Genomic DNA, 20,145 nt, shown 5'->3' on the forward strand with positions numbered 1-20,145 from the left:
TATTAGTTTGATTATGCATATTTCCTTTCTCATCTTTTATTGCACTTATTTTTATTCTTCTCTTTTTTGCTTTAAGATAATTTGCAAGTAAGCTTCCTGCCTTATTAGATTTTCCATAATACAAGGTTTGCAGAGAAAACAAATCTTTCCTTGCCATTTTTGAAGAAATTTCATTATATTTGCCTTTAGCCTTTAATAAAGTTTGCAAATTTTCGTGATTCCAATCATCTATTAATTTGGATTCCAGCAATTTAATTTCTTTTTCCAAATCTGAAAATTGTTTAATAAGTTGTTTTTTAATATACGCAGAATAAGAAATAATATTACCTCTTATAGTAGCTTTAAATGCATCCCATAAGATTTCCGCATTAATATCTGCTGAGGTATTTATTTGGAAAAATTCCAAAATTTTTAACTTAATTTCTTCAAGAAAAGTTGAATCTGAAACCAATGTATTATCAAACCTCCATAATGATCTATTGTATTCATTATTATCTAGTGTAAGTGTAATCCACACTCCTCCATGATCAGACAAAATAATTGGATCAATGGAAGCTTGTGTCACTTGTTGCACTATGGAATTTGATACCAATATGTAATCAATTCTTGAAAAAGATTTATGAACTGGTGAGCAAAAAGAGAACTCCTGTTCATTAAAATGAAGAATACGCCATATATCTTTCAAATTACAAGTATTCACCAAATTATCTAACCCTAATGATTTTATATTTTTGCTTGGTTTTTTATCCAAAAAAGGATCCATAATAGCATTAAAATCTCCAGCTACTATTAAATTAGAAGCAGCCAGTGGGAGTATTAATTTTTGTATATTAATAAAAAAATCATTTTGATTCGAGTTCGGGGCATAGATATTTAATAAAGTCAAAGTATTATTTCCCATTCTCATTTCCGCTCGTATCCATCTCCCTAAAGGATCAAAATCTATCATTTTAAATGAAGCTAAACATTTTGTGTTCACTAATATAGCCACTCCTGCCTTTTTCCCTATTGCGGGAGCGAAAAAACAGTGTTTCACCCAATTATCTTCTAGCTTTTTGGATTCAACCACTGATAAATGTGTCTCTTGAATATAATACACATCAGTCTGTTGCCTTTTTAAAAATGCTAACATTTTTTTTCTCTTTACTGGGTGATTAAGGCCATTAACATTGAGTGAAAAAATTTTAATCTCCATCAATCCAAATAATTTTTACAAAAGTTCTTCCAATTATTATATCTGAACAAAAAACTGAAATCATTTGAAATGAATAAACACCATCTTCATTTATATCTCCCAATCCAACATCCCTACCCCAATTATCAAATCCCTTTAACCCCCCTCCCATCCCTCCCTCTCCCACCCTTAATATTGGCTGATAAAACCTGGAACTGCACATACAAGACCAAGTAAAGCTAAACTAAAAGCTCTATACAGACTTCAATTATAAAACAATATTGTATGTAATAATCATATGTATTTTTATAAATAATTTATGTAATATTCTCAAAATATTAAAAAATCAAAATAAGAAACTAAATAAAGATCTTCCACTCACATTATAAATGATAAAAAAGAATGTAAAACTCTATATGTCTGCTAAAAGTATCAGACTTGTAAGAAACCTATAAATGAAAATTAAGCATTAATAATATATTTTCCTTTTTTTTTTTTAATTATTGTTATTATTTATTTTTAAATACATATATTCCCCTTAAATATTCTCAAAGAAGCCTACTAAACCTTAAACTAGAGTCCCTTAAAAATCTTTGCTAACTGAAATCTTTTGTACTGAATTTTTATCAAAACCTCCATTAACTCATCATAACCTATGATCTAAATCTGCCACTATAAGCTCTGTATATTAATATCTTATCTTCATGAATATATTGTAATAACATATATCAGATATTCTAATATCTTATTAAGATATGTAACAGCAAAGGAACAATTCATTTCAACTTTAAAGTCATCCTTTGAGAAAGAGATATTAAATGCTCACAGAGAAACAAACTGCCTTTTTCATCAGCATTCCATTTCACAGTTTCCATTCAAAATAGACAGAGCCAAAGTGTCAGTTAGCAGATTCTCAAATATATTAAAGATGAATAACAAATAAAATCAAATAAAAACCAAGAAGAATCAACTCCAACTCCAGGAAGTGAATAAGTCAAATTAAATTGACTTCGGCTGCTCCCTTTGATTTAAAAACATTTCCAACTTCACAGGTTCATCAAAGCTCATAGTTTTGTTGTCAATAGTTATTTTCATAATTGCAGGGTATATCAGGCCAAATCTAGCTCCGATGTCTCTTAACTTCGGCCTCATGTCTAGAAATTTTTTCCTTTTATCTGCCGTTGTTTTAGCGAAATCAGGAACGATGTGGACTTTGGCATCCTGACATTTTAAATTTGCATGTTCTTTAGCCATTCTTAACACCTCTAAAACTTGCTGGTGTCTTAGCAACTTGAAAATTATGGGGCGAGGACCTTTTAAAGTATCCAGTCTTTTCATTGGTATGCGATGTGCACGTTCAACTTCTATCGGGTAATTGGATTTGAGGGGCAGGACTTTCTTCAAAAAATTTTCCACAAATGAAACCGGATTATTTTTCTCCACCCCTTCCGGTACGCCCAAAAGTCTCAAATTACTCCGTCTCATGCGATTCTGGCAATCCTCGACTTCCCTGGTGAGTGTAAAGATTTTTTCTCTGTCCAGTTTATATTGCCTTTTTTCTGCTTCAAAACTGTCCATTCTCATTTCCATTTTTGTTGTTTTAATCTCCAGCACTTCTGTTCTTTTATTTAAAGTCATTACTTCTTCCTGTATTTCATCCAGCTTTTTGGCGTTTTTTAGAAGAATTTCTTTTATCTCTTGTATTTCTTTCCAGAAATCAATGTCACTTTTCTCTCTTGACAACGGACACTTTGAGGGTGTTGCCGGCTCTGGCTTAGATCTCTTAACACTGCCGGTATTAGAAATCCCCATTTCAGACTTGTTTTGTTTTCCTGAAGCCATCACATTGTATTTTCCTTCGTTTCTTCCGTTAAAATGAAAATTTTATTTCAGTATTTTATGTCATTAATGTCTGTATGTACAGAGCCTCTGCCCTACCCGACCATCCTCGTGCACTCCCAAGCCACGCCCCTTCTGTTGTATAATTTTTAAGATTATCTATCATAATAAAACCCTTAGCGCTCTTTAATCTCCATGCCTCGGTGCGTTGTGCTTCCATGCTGTGCATGCACAGTACAATAATTCGCCTGCCGCCATCACCCGTGCTTGCCTCAGCTGATTTCCTGCCTTCTGCCCCAATCTACAACGCCAGCTGCCTTCTGCCTACGCTGCCGGGACGCCTCTTCTTCTCACCCCTGGACCAGCAGCAGCATCAACCAGTCACGGGACCTTTGCTAGGCCGGCCCACTTGGATAATGTGAGGCAGGCCGGCCTAGCAAAAGCCCCGAGGCTGCCCGGGTTAATGGATGCTGGACAGGGGGAGCAGGGAAAGGAGAAGGGGTACTAATGGACAGGGGGGATGTAAAAGGAAGGGAGAAGGGCCACTGCTGGACAGGGGGAGCAGGGAAGGGGTGCTGCTGGACAGGGGGGAGGTAAAAGGAAGGGAGAAGAGCTACTGCTGGACAGGGGGAGCAGGAAGCAAAGAAAGAAAGAAAGGCCTCAGTGCCCCATTGTGCTAAAAGTTTACACATTTATTCTAGCTTCCATTAATGTAACGGGCTTAAACACTAGTCTAATCTAATCTAATCTGAATTTCTGTATAACACTTATCCAGTACAGGGTCTAGGTGATTTACAAGCTAAGAGGCCCATACATAAATATTGGGAACTACATTTACATAATTTGCTAGGTGAATTTTGCAAGATTACAAAGGATTTACAGTGAAGAGAGTCATATAATATATAGGGAATTACATTTACAAGGTTAGTTAGTATACTTAGAGAGTTTACATAGAAGATTTCAGGTACAAGTTCAAGATGCTTTATAACAAGAGATCTGCACAGAGAGGTGGAGCATTCATGGCACAATAACTTTATAAGAAAATTTCACGTGGGTAGTCTGCAGCAATTCCCAAAATGGAAATTATGTGCATGCTTATCTTCAAAAATTATCCAGATAAAAAAGCACCTGCAGAAATCTGTACCGCTTCTCTTCTTTTTTTTTTTTTTCCATTATTTTTTATTTTCAAATTTTACATAAAGTGTACAAAATATTAAAATACAATTGATAACTACATAGTATCACTTTTATATCTAATACATTATATATCTAAATTTGATTTTCCCCCTCCCCCTCCCCCCCACCCTTTTATTACTTTAATATAATATTTTTAATTTTCAAATTTTACAGAAAGTGTACAACATGTTAGAATACAATTGATGAATATTCAATAACACCTTTATATCTAATATATTATGTTCTAAATAAATTTTATCCCCTCTCCCTCCCCTCACCCTTCTATTACTTTTCATTCCTACTTTACATATTGTATAATATATTATAACATATTATGTAGAAATTATTTTCCTTACCCCCCCTCCATGTGTGTCACAAAAAAGATCCTTAAAAGAAGAAAAGAAGAAGAGAAATCCTACTATTTATTCATTACAGTATTTTGTCAATGGCCCCCATATTTTTATAAATTTAGTATATGTCCCCCTTTGTATTGCTATTGTTCTTTCCATTTTAAATATATGACATATTGTATTCCACCAAAATGTATAATTTAGGTTGTTATAATTTTTCCAGTTGTTAGTTATATGCTGAATGGCAACCCCTGTCATAATTAATAAAAGCTTGTTATTTTCTGGTGATATTTGACTTTTTTTTCTCATCATCATTCCAAATAATATTGTATCATATGATATTGCAATATGATTTTCCATCAGTTTATTAATTTGTGGCCAAATTGAATTCCAAAAAGTTTTAATATAGGGACAATGATATAATAAATGATCTAATGTCCCTGGTTCTAGATTACAGTGCCAGCATTTATTGGACTTAGAACTGTCTAATTTTTGTAAACGTGTAGGGGTCCAAAAAGCTCTATGTAATAAAAAGAACCAAGTTTGTCTCATAGATGCTGACACTGTACATCCCATTCTCCAAGACCAAATTAGTGGCCATTGAGATGCATTAATCTGATGTCCAATCTCAATGCTCCAAATATCTCTTAGACCATTTTTTGGTTTTTTATTCAAATATCCAGATATTAATTTATACCACAATGCGGCTTGATGTCCTAGGAAGTCTGCTTGAAAACATAAGAACTTTAAACTATATTGATTATTTAATGTTTTCCATTCAGGGAACCCAACCTGAATGGCCTGCTTCAATTGCAACCATTTAAAACTTTGTGTTTTATTAAGACCAAATCTATGTTGCAATTGTGAAAAATCCAGCAGTTTACCTTCTGAAATAACGTCATCCAAAGATCTAATGCCTGCAATAATCCAGTTCTTCCAAAGGATTTGAGCTCCGCCAATTTTGATCTTGGAGTTTATCCATAGAGATTGATTAGTTGATTTGTTTATTGGGATAGGTGTTAATTTATCAATAAATCTCAACGTTTTCCAAGTATCCATTAATATTTTATTTTCTCTGTATCTTCTAGGCATGTTGATACTTGGAAGATGAACTAAATTTAGGGGGAACATAAGGCGCCATTCTAAATATAACCAATCTGGTGCATTATCCATAAGTTCTGGGAGGATCCAATACATACCCTGACGTAGAATATAGGCTTGATGGTACCTATAGAAATTTGGAAAATTTACCCCTCCCTCCTTAATTGATTTTTGCAAAGTTACTAAAGCTATTCTAGGTGTTTTACCAAGCCAAAGAAATTTTGTTAAAATGCTATTAAGCTTTTTATAAAAGGACCCCTGAAAATAAATAGGTATCATACTCATTTGGTAGCAAACTACAGGCAACATCATCATTTTAATAGTTTGAACTCTTCCCCACCAAGAAATTTGTAATGGGTTCCATTGCTCACATAACTCCGTAACTTTTTTTAATAAATATTTTTCATTCTCTTTTACAGTATCTTCAATTGTATTTTTAACTTGAATGCCAAGATATTTAAATCCTTCTTCTTTCCATATGAATGGAAAAGTATCAAATAATCCTTTTACACAATGAACATTCAAGGGTATAATTTCAGATTTATTCCAATTAATTTTATAACCTGAGAATTTACCAAACTTATCAATTAATTCCAATAAAGAAGATAAGGTTGACTCTGGATTTCTCAAATAAAGCAAAATATCGTCAGCATAAGCCGAAATTTTATATTCCATATCTGAATATGGAATACCTTGTATCTCCCTCGTTTGCTGTATTGCTAACAATAAGGGTTCTAATACAACATCAAATAACAAAGGAGATAAAGGACAACCTTGTCTAACTCCCCTCTGCAATTGAAAACCATCAGATATCTTATTATTAATATTTAGTCTTGCAATCGAGAAGCTATACAATGTTTTTACCATTTGTATAAATCCAGAACCTATACCAAACCATTCTAAAGCCTGATACATAAAATTCCATTCTACTCTATCAAATGCTTTTTCAGCATCTAATGAAACTGCAAAAGCCGGTTCATCCATTTTTTTTGATAAGTTTAACATGTGAAACAATAGTCTAGAGTTATTAGAGGAATGTCTTTTAGCAACGAAACCCGTTTGATGCATATCTATAATATGTGGGAGAGCTTTGGCTAATCTCAAAGCCAAAATTTTCGCTAAAAGTTTGTTATCAACATTTATCAAAGATATTGGCCTGTAGTTTGAAACCAAAGTAGGATCTTTATTTGGCTTAGGCAAAACAATTATTATTGATTCAGCCATAGTACCTTTAATATTACCTTTTATAAGTTGTGTCTGATATAAATTTAGTAAATGTGGGGAAAGGATATTTTGAAATGTTTTATAAAATTCTACTGTATAACCATCACCACCTGGAGCGGATCCAACTCTAAGAGATCTCAATGCTGTTTCTAATTCTTTTAATGATATAGGTTCATCTAAACTCCGTTTTATATGATCAGGAACCTTAGGTCCATTAATTAAATCTAAAAAATTTTTTCCATCTTTTTGTCTCTCCAAATAAGGCTCGGAAGAATACAGGTCCTTATAAAATTTTAAAAATTGTTTTAATATTATATTTGTTTGATTTGTTATTATACCATTATCATCTTTTATTCCATTAATATTAGTTCTTCTTTTTTTTTGCTTTAAGGTAATTTGCCAATAATCTCCCCGCCTTATTAGAATTTCCATAATACACTGTTTGCTTGGAAAACAAATCTCTTCTTATCATTTTTGAAGTTAATTCATTATATTTACCTTTTGCTTTCAAAAGAGCTTGCAAAACTTCATATTCCCATTTACTTATCAATTTAGCTTCTAATATTTTTATTTCTTTTTCTAATTCTATATATTGTATTTTAATCTGTTTTCTAATAAAAGCTGAATATGATATAATATTACCCCTCATAGTTGCTTTAAATGCATCCCATACATTCTCTATAGATGTATCCTCCACTAAATTTATTTGAAAGAAATCGTTAATTTGTGTTTTAAAATTTTCCAAAAATTTGTCATCCACAAGCAATGCATTATCGAATCTCCAAAGAGGTCTACCATTCTCTAATTGATCTAAATGTAATTCTATCCATACTCCCGCATGATCCGAAATAATAATAGGATCTATGGAAGCTTTAATCACCTGTTGCACTTTATTTGTTGAAACAAAAATATAATCTATTCTTGAAAATGATTTATGAACCTGTGAACAAAATGAAAATTCCTGATCATTAAAATGAAGAATACGCCATATATCTTTCAAATCACATGACTGAACCAAATTATCTAAACCTAAAGATTTAATACTTTTACCTGGTTTTTTATCCAATAATGGATCCATTACAGCATTAAAATCTCCAGCCACCACTAAATTAGAAGTAGCCAGTGGTAATAACATATTCTGTAATTTTTTAAAAAATTCTGATTGATTCGAATTAGGGGCATATATATTAAACAACGTCAGGGCATCATTTCCCATACCTATATCAATATGTATCCATCTTCCATGTGGATCTGAATTTTTTACCTTAATCTTGGCCATACATTTTTTATTTATAAGAATTGCTACCCCTGCTTTTTTACCCTCTGCTGGAGCAAAAAAACATTCTTTTACCCACCCACCCGATAGTTTCTGTGATTCCTTTATACTAAGATGGGTCTCCTGCAGACAATAAATATCCGCATTTTGCTTTTTTAAAAATGTTAATACTTTTTTCCTTTTGATTACGTGATTCAGGCCATTGACATTAATAGAATATATCTTAAAAGACATTATACATTTTAATACTTCTCATTATAATCTTCTTCTCCTCTTCTTTCATTTTTAGAATACAAAATATGTTTTTCACGACACACATATTTACCCCTAAAGTATCTAAACCCTTGTTTATTTTTCCCTTAATCATTTTAGTAAATATTCTCATTTTCCCTCCCTTTCCCATCCAATATAATGGCTGCTTAAGGATACACATTGGAACTGTAACCCGAACATTCTCCTCCCTCCTAGGCAATCAATATTCAATCAATTTCCCCTTCTTCCTTAGTATTTTTATTTACATCATAAAATTTTATCTTAAACATATATTTAGTATTTTATCAATGTTTTTTCTATATCTTGTTCTTTCTTTCTTATAAATTTTTATTGTCTTTTCTTTGTATCATTTTTCCTTTCTTCAGATATTTCAATATTTCATACTTTTATAATTTTTCATAAAGTCATCAAAATCCATCTTAATGTTTTATGTTAAAATATCATAGGTTCTGGTTTAGCAAGAAAAGCTTTTAATTTTTCTGGATCCTCGAAATATAGGGATTTATCTCCAGATGATACTCTCATTTTTGCCGGATAATATAGACCGTATTTAAAACCTTTTTCTTTTAGCTGAGGTCTCATGTCTAATAGTCTCTTTCTTTTATTTGCTGTGTTTTTAGCAAAGTCCGGCAAAAACCATATTCTGGATCCTTTATAATTTAGATTTTTGTCTTTTTTTGCAGCATTTAATATTTCTAATGCTTGTTGGTATCTAAGCATTTTGAAAATTAGCGGTCTTGGCCTGCCTTTGTTTTCTACATTTTTAACTGGAATTCTATGCGCCCTTTCTATTTCAAGTGGTTGTTTCAAGTCCAGTTGTAATATTTTTGGAATTAAATTTTCAAGAAAAAGGATAGCATTTTTCCCTTCTAAATTTTCTTGTATTCCAAAAAGTTTAATGTTTTTCCTTCTTCCTCTATTCTCATAGTCTTCCAGTTGATCTTTCAATTTATTTAATTCCAGGCTGTCATTTTTGCATCTATTTGATTCACTTTCTATAACCTCCATTTTTGATTCTAATTCAGTTGTTCTTTTGTTATTAACTTCCATTTGTCTGTGGATGTTTAAAATTTCTTCCTTCATTTCAGACATATTGGTTACAGTTTCCTTAAGCATTTGTTTAATTTGTCTTAGTTCTTCCATAACTTCTGCTTTACTCAATATGTCAGGTTCTTCAACAGGAAGTGGGATCTTGCTTGGTGTTATTTGATCTTGTTTCTGTCTTTTTGCAGACGTACCAGCCTCATTTTTGTTTTGTCTGGTACTTGCCATGTTGTTGTTTTCTTTTTCTTGGTTTTACTTTCTTTATATTTATTAGGAGACACAATAGTCACTTTCAGTCACAATTCCCAGTAATATGTCTTGTTTCAGTTTTTTACACAGTTATATCTTTTACAGCAATAGTTTTAGAACAGCATTGAAACTTTCTTTTTTCCTCCTTTGGCCAATTCAATTTTTTTTTTTTTTTTTAATCAGCCTGCCCTCACTGTCTCTCTGTATCAGTCCAGAGAAAAACCAATAAGAAAAAATTATTTTCTTCTCAAACTTTTTTTTTTCCTCTGGTTTGTTCACATACTTCAATATCTCGCCGCTTGTCTCTTTTTTTTCAAGTCTTCAATTGATGTCAATATCTCTATCAAATTGTCTCCATTGATGAATAAATCCTTTTTTTTTTTTATTATTATCTGCCTCAATGCCGATCCAACGCTGAGAGAAAAGCAAACAAGAAGACTGGCTTCAGGCAAAAAATCAGTTAATCACTCAGGGCTCCGTTTCAGCTCTAATCTGGAAATGGCTGCTTCAAACCGCCACACTTAGGAATTCAACTGACAGCATCCACATATTGGGAGTCAGGTCTCTCTTTTACTTTTTTTTTTTTAACATTAGTTAGTATTTTCCCCTTTAAACAACTCTCTTCACAGTTATAGCTTTGACAGCATTAATATTTAAAACTGCATTTAAACTTCTTTTTTCTTCCGTTAGCCAATTCAATTCTTTATCAGCCTTCCCTCACTGTCTCTCCACATCAGCACAGAGACAAGCCGTTAGAATCAGTAATTTATCTTTCCTTAGCACCTCTCTCTTCCGTGTCAGACCCCCTCAGTTAAACTTCAATAATTGCCGTTCTGAGAAAGCTGCAAATCTTCAAAAGCCTTCTCTCATTTTCTCAGCATTCAAATCGGCAAACAATATAATCTCACAGTCTTTTAACTTTTATGACCTCCAGTATCATCAGATTGTATTCGCTGACATTTCTTTTCCCTTTTTATATGTTATCTGTCTTGATGCTGCGCCGATTCAGCGCCGAGGGAAAACAATAAAAGTATCAATCAATTAGTCTCTCAGGGCTCCGACTCAGCGCTTCAAACCGCCACAGCCCAGGAATCTAGCTATCAACGGTCTCACATTGGGATCCGTCCCTTTTTCAATGTTAGTCAGTTAATAAAATTTTTTTTTACAGCTCTTCTCACTCTCGTGCCGTATCACCACACAGAAAGACCGGTAAAAATTAGTAGCCTTACTTTTCTCCTTCGCTTCAGATCTTTTCTGCGATTTTTCAAATTTCTGGCAGGAAATGTTTTCAAATTATCTTTTATATATATTTAAGTTGTTATCTTCAGCAATTGATTTCTTAAAAATCAAGTTGAAAGGGGAATTTTTTATTAATTTGTTGCCTATTTGAGAGGAGCTCCGTGATCACACGTCCATCTGTGTGTGCGGTAAGCCACGCCCCCCTATACCGCTTCTCTTCAAAACAAAACGTGTACTCATAAGTTTGGAAATATAAAACTGTACATGGTTGCTTCAGAAACTCTAACCTTGCCTGGCTGATGTTGATCTCTTGGTGGTAGTGTTTAGACAGCTAACTTACATGGGTAAATGTTTTGGAAAACTACATTCCCTATATATAGTCTCTCCCATTCAACTGAAATGGCTTTAGCATTTGTCCAAACTACTGAAGCCAGCTGTTGTAAATGGGTAGAGAATACGAGCTCATATTGGCTGTGAATCAATAACTAACAGGAAAAGAAACAATTCTACAGCTTAGTTGCTAAAGGGAAATAAGAAAAATCAGTGTTTCTCACAGATGACGAGATTGCTAAAGCACATAAATGGGCAGCATCATCAGAACAGAACAGCTCTCATATAGTTGAAAGATTCCTTCGCTCAAGGAAGTACAGAGTCAAAACAAAGAAAGAATAATTTGAAACCTGGAACAACCCCTGCGGAGTCCCCCAAGGCTCGCCACTATCCCCAACACTCTTCAGCCTCTACATAGCCACACTTGGCATATGCCTAGACAAATTAGACATAACTTCATACAGCTACGCAGATGATATCACCATCATCCTGCCTTTCGTCCAATCCACCAATGACACAACAATCAAAATACACACAACACTAGAAACAATATCACAGTGGATGAGAGACCACAAACTAAAGTTGAACCAAGACAAAATAAAATTCCTACTTCTAGAAAAAAACAAAACACCTTCCATAACAAACCTAGAATTAAACTCCATCCTATACCCCTTACAACCCAACCTAAAACTGCTGGGAATAATGATAGACAAGGGCTGCACCATACAACTTCAAATCAGCAAAACGGTCCAGAAGGCATTTGCAACCATGTAAAACCTAAGAGAAACCAGAAATACTTCAAAGAGAGCAATTCAGACTCATGGTCCAAGCGCTAATCCTGGGACTCCTGGACTACTGTAATATCCTATACCCGACATGCCCTGCTTACACTTTAAAACAATGACAAACGGTGCGAAACACTCTCAGATTGATATGTTCACTGAAAAAATACGATCACATTACCACTGCTTTCCAAGTCTCACACTGGCTCCCAATACAAGCACGCATACAATACAAATTCTTCTGAACCCTATTCAGAGCCCTAAATGGAACTGGTCCTAGCTACCTAAACAACCACCTAATCAGAAACAACACATCAAGACCAAGGAGAACACAGGCTCTCTTCACCCATCCCCCAGCAAAAGGCACACAAAGCAAAAAACGATATGACGAACTACTAGCCACCAGAGCAGTGAAAATAGAACGCCAACTCGCCAAGCTACTGACCAAGATGATCAACTACAAAACTTTCAGGAAAGAACTGAAAACTATGCTCTTCAAAAAATCTGTCAAATGATCTAACTAAAACCTTATAAACCCTTCCCCAGATCCCATTGCTCATGCTATCCATCAATTCTTGTAAATTCATTCTATCAACTTTGTAAGCTCCCTGGGAATGCCCAGACCAATTCTTTTTGTAAACCGCCTAGAACTGAAAGGTATTGGCGGGATAGAAAACACAAATGTAATGTAATAGCTCATAACTAGCAGTAAAGTTCTGAGCACAAATGGCTCTACCTGTATGCAACAGTCTCCTCAGTTCCATAGATCAAGAAGGAATTCAACTCAAGGGGAAGGAAGTGAATCTACCCTTGCTGACAGCCACGCTTTGAAGCAGCTCTGACAAATGAATTAAAAATCTCATGCACTCCCCCAATAGCATGAATTTGGGGGAGCCGAACATGTTCTGGATCCTCTAATACTTTAGTTATGACATCTTAGAGAATGTTGGAAAGTTACAAATGCAACAGCAGCCATGCTGGAATAGACAGCCCCAGAGAGAAATATACAGGCAATGTGGACATGGTAGTGCAAGGAGGAGATTCTCAGTGAGAGCCCAGCCTGTGTGAAGGAGATGTGACTACAGTGGATCCCCAGGGCAACCTTAGGACACTACTGTTAGAGCTCCAAACAGAAAGGCAGTTTTAATAGATTAGACATTATAAATGCAGTAGCCATTTGATATTGGAGGAATAAGCTACACACTTTACTGCAATGGGAGGTGAGAGCAATAGCAGGATCCCCAAAGTGTCGTATGGCATTTCTTCAAGTGTGGATTCCTTATATGCAGGTCCTGCGTCTGAGAAGCCGCTCATCCCGCGCCTCATCCAGAAGCCTTCCCTCTGACGTTGCGACATCAGAGAGAAGGCTTCCAGTTCAGGCGCAGGGCGCGTGTAGGAGCCGCTGCCCGCAGCTTTGACAACTGTGGCAGCGAGGAAGAGGGAGCAGCCCAGAAGATAACACTAGGGGCGGCAATGAAAACACCGCATCAATTGCACCACGGGCCACATAAAACAGCCAGGTGGGCCGGATTTGCCCCGCGGACCTTGAGTTTGACACCTGTGTTCTAGACAGATGGGTAGTGTCCTCATGGCCGCTTGCCATCTGCAGAAGGAATCTACTTCAGATATTTCTCTATGCCTCTGCTGTATGTCTCTAGTGGAGAAACATAGAAAGACAGTAGGCAGGCACAGGAAGGACAGGGCGGGAGTTTAGAATGTCTCACCTATCTACTGGAAAAAAGCTTACCAGGGTAAGTACATAATCTATTTTTCCAGTGCAATAGGTGAGACCTTCTAGACAGATGGGATGTACAAAAACAGGCTTACTGCGCTGGCCTGTAAGACCGAGGACCGAGCTTTGGGTCTGATTGACCCAGGTTGTATAAGGCCCCTCCCATATTATATAAGGCCCCTCCCATGTTGCATATCAGCAGGAGAGAGTGGGTATCTCTCCCGCTGCAGGGGGGATGGCGGTGGCTGTTTTGCTTGACAGTGGGAGAAAGTGAGCATTAGAGAATGACACGGGGAAATAATTTGTCCCCGTCACTGCCCTGTCCCACCGTCCCCTTCACCGCCCTGTCACCGCCATTTCCTTCACTGCCCCGTCACCGTCACCGCCATCCCCTTCACCACCCCATCACCGTCACTGCCATCCCATTCACCACCCCGTCCCCGCAGCATCCATATAAGCCTAAGTACTGCAATATTTAGCTTATTCCTTCCTTATAAATCAAAGTTCTGGCTGCTGAACTAGAGAAAGATGTTCAGCTGGCAGGGCTTTGTTTATACATTTTTATCAACACAACTAATATACTACTTTATCCTAAAGCAAAAAAACAAAAAAAAGAAAATAAATAGAATTTTTTTTCTACCTTTGTTGTCTGGTTTCTGCTTTCCTCATCTTCTCATTCAGTTTCTTCCATCCACTGTGTGTCTTCTTTCTGCGTCTTCCATTTGCTTCCACCCCCCCCCCCCAATTGGTCTGGCACCCATCTTCTTCCTTCCGCTCCCCCATAGTCTGGCATCTGTCCTCTTCCCTTCCAGCGTCTTCTCCCCACTCTGTCTTCCACAGTTCCCTTCAGGGTCTGTTCCTCTCCACCCTCCTTCAATGTCTGTTCTATTCCTTTCTACCACCATACTTCCCTCCCTTCTTCACCATCTGCTCCTTTCTACCATCCTTCAGCTCCTCTCTCGCACGGCCGGCCGGCCTGCTTGTCTATCTAACTATCTATCTATCTCCCTCCATCTTACTTTCGTGGCACGTTACAATGTAATTTGTGCAAGCCGCTCGAGCCTGTGAGCTCGGTCCCCAAACAATCTCGCTTCTGTGTTCCTGTTTTCCCCATTTCTAATATCTCCCCTATGTATCTGGCATTGCCCCCTCCTGTGTCCTTTTACCATCCCCATGGCATGTATGTCCCCTTTATGTCTCTGTCCCTATGCCCCATGCACATAATTTCCCATTTCTGTTACTTTCCTGTGTCCAGATTTCCCCTCTCTTCCTCTTCCACACCAATGTGTCTCTTCTCTTCAACCCCATCTAACATTTTTCCCTCTTTCTTCCCCCCCCCTGCTTCCAGCATCTGGCTCACCTGCCTGTTCTCCCCTTTCTTTCCTGCTGTGGGTTTCTTTCTCTCCCTCTTCATCCCCTTGGCCCAGAATCTCTTTCCCTTTCACTCCCTCCTTCCTAATGTGAGCCGGGAGGTCCAGCAGCCCCCTCCCGCCCGAATGCAGCGTTCTGTCATCTCCCTCCACCTCACCTTAGATGCCGAGTTTGCCGGCTTTCTTCTTTGCCCAGCCGCACGTGCGGCTGCTCTATTGTTCAATCTTCTCCTCTGATGCAACCGGAAACAGAAAGTGGCAGGAGAGGAGAAGATTGATGAACTCCAGCAGCCGCGCGTGCGCGGCTTTTTGAAAGCGTGTGGCTGGGTGAAAAAGAAAGCCGGCAAACTCTGCATATAAGGTGAGGTGGAGGGAGGGAAATGGCGGAACGCTACGATCGGGCGAGTGGGGCTAATGGACCACGCAATCCATGATTGCCTCACTGCGGAGACAAGACCATTCACCGCTCCACGGGGTGGTAAATGGCCTTGTCACCGTCCCCGCAGAGACCACTATTTTTTCTTCCCCATTTCGGCGGGTTACCTGTGGCTAGCCGCGGGTAACAACCACCGTGTCATTCTCTAGTGGGCATCTTTCCCGCTGCAGGGGGCAGGGGTGGCGGTTTCGCTTAGCAGCAGGAGAAAGTGGGCATCTCTCCCACTGGTAGGCGGGGGTAGAGTCATTTGGCAGTGGGAGAGAGTGGGCATCTCTCCCACTGCTGGGGGAGGGGGTCGGGGTCATTGCTACCACTTTTCTAGCAGTCTCTGACACTGACAAACAGCACAGTCACTGTACTGGCACCCATGGACTAGTCACTTATTTTTGTCACCAAAAGCCAATGCCGCTTTTAGAAAATGGCTCAGCATTTTTTAAGAATCCACCGAAGTGCTCATTTCAATGCTAAAAAGTCCATTTGCATGTCAGTGTCGGAGACTACTAGAAATGTCACAAAAGACACAAATAATCCACCACTAAAATGCGTGCAGGCTAAACTGTCGGAAAACAGTTTAGTGATGGCATTAAAAGTTTTGAGAATCTGCACCTCAGAGAAAGCCTCCGGCTCTTGGGACATTGAGTCATCCTTTGATGACTTAAGTTAGTGTTTCTTAGGCTGCGGAGGGTCCGCAGCCAGGTTCATTGAATTAGTAGCCATGCCAAGCCCTGAAAATAAAGAAAGCTGCCCCACTAAGCTAGCCGAGTGTTTGGTAACCTCCTTCAACAGGGGAGAGGCTAAGCTGGATGCTGCCACCTCTCCTGTGCATGCCACACGGCACAAGAATGTTCTGGAGGTGCCTATTTTGCGCAATCCTGGCAAGAATTCACATCAAGAGAGCCCAAGGACTCCATACCAATAAATTTTGAGGCAAAAATTACAGTTTTGGAGAAGCAGGGAGCTTCTGAAAAAGAGATCGATAGACATCCAAGATGGCTGCCGCTATGAAATTTGTGCCAAAATCATGATATTTTTCACACTTACCAAATTCAAAAAACAGCGATTTTAGGTTTCTTCAGGTGAGGGAACACAGGGAAACATGTAGAAACATTGAAAACCCCATTTTCAGATCTTCCCCGATTCACTTCACAGGTTGCGACAGCCTATACTCACTGTGAACTGTTTGTGGAACTCTGCTGCAGCCTGCCTCAGCTCTCTTACAATAGCTGTATCAGGGAATCACTGCCTCATGCTTGGAATGCCTCTGCAATGCTGATCTTCGGGCTGCCAGTCAGACCCTATATGCCTGACTACAATTTCATTCTCGCGGATCGACGGATGGACACCGGAACAGGCGGAGGTGAGAAGATACAGCAGGCACCCTGCGAGACACCGCTGAGCTTTCTAAGGGCATTTAACAGCCTGCGCTCGACCCCTGCTTAACAGTAGGAGAGACAACTTCAGGGACTGCCCTGAGCTCCAAAAAAAACTAAGCAGGCTGGTTAACAGGTACTCTCTGGGATTGGCGTGTCAGTTACAGACTGAAGTCTATGTGTTCTCAATGCAGGTAAAGATGAAGAAATGTTTCAAGCACAAAAATACAAAAAAGGACTAAAAACACCAAATAAAATAATAAAGAAGAGAGAGAAATACACACTCTTGCTGGCATGCGTGCACAAGGAAAAAGCTGTAGGTGGAGCTAAAGAGCACAGTGAAGTACAGCATAGGTACAGAGGAAAAAAAATCAGGAGTGGATTCCTTCTGCAGATGGCACGCAGCCATGGGGACCATACCCATCTGTCTAGAATGTCTCTCCTATTGAAATGGAATATCACTTATATCCTCTATGAAATTTGGTCACATGGGTTTCCATTAAACATGGCAAATCTTAAAGGTAAATAAGATTCTAAACCTGATAAGCATCTCCAAGGCTAGTAACCTTTAACCTACGTTTGTAAGCTCCAGCTATGGCTAGCAATATCTTATCTTACCCTTTCCTTTCCTCAGTCACAGATACATGTGGGTACCCTGCAGGACCAATTTTCAAAGCTTTTTCTGCAAGTAAATTGCTGCATACCCATAGAAATGCCCCACTGAAGACAGCTCATCCACCTTTATGGACAAAATTACCAGTGCTGGAAAAGGAGCATTATCAGGGCAGAAGTCAGGGGACTACAACGTGCAAAGCGCTTCGCTCTAGAAACTCTGGATGGATGTTCCACATGTATGTTGGATCCACTGTGTCCCCCTCCAACCACATTGTGAAAGGGAAACCTCACATGAGTTTCCTTTGAAAATGCACATGCAGACCCCACCGTTTAGTGTACAAACTGTCCCCTTCAACATGTGTACTATTCACTAATTTCTCCAGAACCTAGCAAAGGCCTCCCTTAAATAAGGTCTCCTTTTAATAATGTTAAAAGTATTTATACCGCTTTTATAATAATCATTGAAAACACATGGTAAAATCTCTTTAAGAAGGCTCCATACCCTTATTTTCACATCTTTTGGCGCTAGTTTCTTTACTTCATTCAAAAGTCTATCACCAAAACCTGCAAAAGAAATGAAGTAATCACTGAATATTAATAAGAAATTCATCTTACCTGCTAATTTTCTTTCCTTGAGTCTCTCCACACCATTTCCAAGGAGTATATATTTCTCAATCTCTGAACAGATCAGCAAGTGCTCCCTACAGCCGCTGTTCTGAAAGGCCCAGAGCTGAGCTCACACTGTCTGGAGATCTGCTTTCTTTTTTTTTTTTTTCTTTGTTCATTGTTTTTCTGGACTACTGGTTGGTATATTCTTCTGGGGGGAGGGAGGTGCTCAAGGAATCCCTCTTGGCCCAGAAGGGGGCAGATGCACAACTCCAGACAGAGGGCAGGGTTGGGAAGCATCCTGAAACTTCAGAGTGTGCGTCCTTGGGACAGAGACCAAGACTAATCATACCTCTAAAATATGCATTCTGTTCTCTAGTCTTTTTTCCTTCTTCTTCTTAGAGCTGAATCTCTCTCTTTTTTTAAAGAAACCAAGCAAAGCCTAACTAGAGCAGGGCTGTACAGGTACTCACCTACCATCTGCTGCTCATTAGGAATGGTCTGGAGAGTTAAGGAAAAAGAAATTTCCTGTGTATAAGACCTGAGATTTTTGTAAAATGTCAAGAGCATCTTGAGGACTTGGTAACAGATTTGTTATGCATCCAATCCTAACATATTAGACTAATTGGTTACAGAAGACATAAGATTCTATAACAAACTTTTTAAAAAACAGTAGCTATATGGGGATGTTGGAGATTACTGTGTTTTATATGGAAAAGGGGAATGTAGATATGATTGTTGTTGTTTGTAAGAGTTTGTGAAAGTCACTTCATTGGCTTCCCATTTGCTTCCAAATACAATTCAAACTTCTCTTACTGACCTACAAATGTATTCACTTGGCTACCCCAAACTATCTCTCTTCACTTATCTTCCCCTATGCTCCCCCTGCTCAGCTTATAAGTCCCTCCTATCTATGCCCTTCTCCTCTTCTGATAATTCCAGACTCTGTCTCTTCTATCTTGATGTGCCATATGCCTGGAACAATCTGTCCGAATCCCTATAGAGTGTTCCATCGCTGGCAGTGTTCAAGTCCAAGTTAAAAGCCCACCTCTTTGAGAGTGCTTTTAACAACTAACTCCTCTCACCTTGGGTTCTGCATCCCCAACCCTATATGTCATGTCTGTCTATCCAAGTTAGATTGTAAGCTCTTCTGACAATGGACCATCTACTAAATGTAAAAATGTACAGCGCTGTGTACATCTTTCAGCGCTATATAAGTGATAAATAGTAGTAGTGGATTAAGTCCATCTGTTAAAAACCTATGTGCTTATTTTGTAACTTGGCTCATATCACATATTAAAAAGTGAAACAAACATTAAATATAGGTTGTAATAATACAATGTAGAACTGCTTAGAAATAATACATACAGTGAATATATACTTTAGAGTCAGTCTTAGAGATTTAACAGAAAAGAAAAGAAACCTTTGAAAAGAGTTGATCCTCCTGACAGCACAATATTGGAGAATAATGTTCGTCTGAGGTCCATATCTGATTTCTGAATGGCAAATACTAACACCTCGTGAATTCCCTCACACTCCTCGCCAATCAGGTCTGGCCTGAAGAGCAGTTCAGGAGCTCGGAAGCGTGCTGGCCCAACCTGCATAAATACACAACCAGGTGGCATTACCAATTTATCATATAACAGCATGAGTGTCTTACTTCTGACTAAGGCTACTCCTCCCTCAACAGCCAGTTTTTAAATTTACTTGTGTCATGGGCAGTGCCTGCAATGCAAACAGGCTTCCTCTGCTGGCCTCAAGAGCCTTCCTACTAATGCTGCCCGATTCAGGAAAAAAAATTTTGATTCAATTCAGACTATTTGAATCGATTTTTCAATTCGATTTGATTTTCTTGCCACATCCTGGTGGGTTTATTTTATAGCCTCTTCACCCCTTTTGCCCTCTCCTACCCACACTGGTCCCGTGGTGTAAACAAAATAAACAAATAAAAAATACTTT

The 20,145-nt window shown here is 38.0% G+C and overlaps 1 protein-coding gene across 9 annotated transcripts in view; it reads right to left on the minus strand.

Moving 5' to 3' along the window:
- The window catches only part of ACTR1A (actin related protein 1A), a 108,952-nt gene that overhangs the window by 12,924 nt on the left and 75,883 nt on the right, over positions 1–20,145 (minus strand). For all 9 annotated transcript variants that reach the window (XM_033940105.1, XM_033940111.1, XM_033940107.1 and 6 more), the window contains 2 exons: positions 19,610–19,784; positions 18,083–18,144 (listed from right to left, as the gene is read on the minus strand). In XM_033940105.1, the coding sequence (XP_033795996.1) occupies positions 18,083–18,144; positions 19,610–19,784 (237 nt within the window). The remainder of the gene's footprint in view (positions 1–18,082; positions 18,145–19,609; positions 19,785–20,145) is intronic.

This window comes from Geotrypetes seraphini, chromosome 4, assembly GCF_902459505.1.
Source record: "Geotrypetes seraphini chromosome 4, aGeoSer1.1, whole genome shotgun sequence".
In the NCBI taxonomy this organism is placed as follows: Eukaryota; Metazoa; Chordata; class Amphibia; order Gymnophiona; family Dermophiidae; genus Geotrypetes; species Geotrypetes seraphini.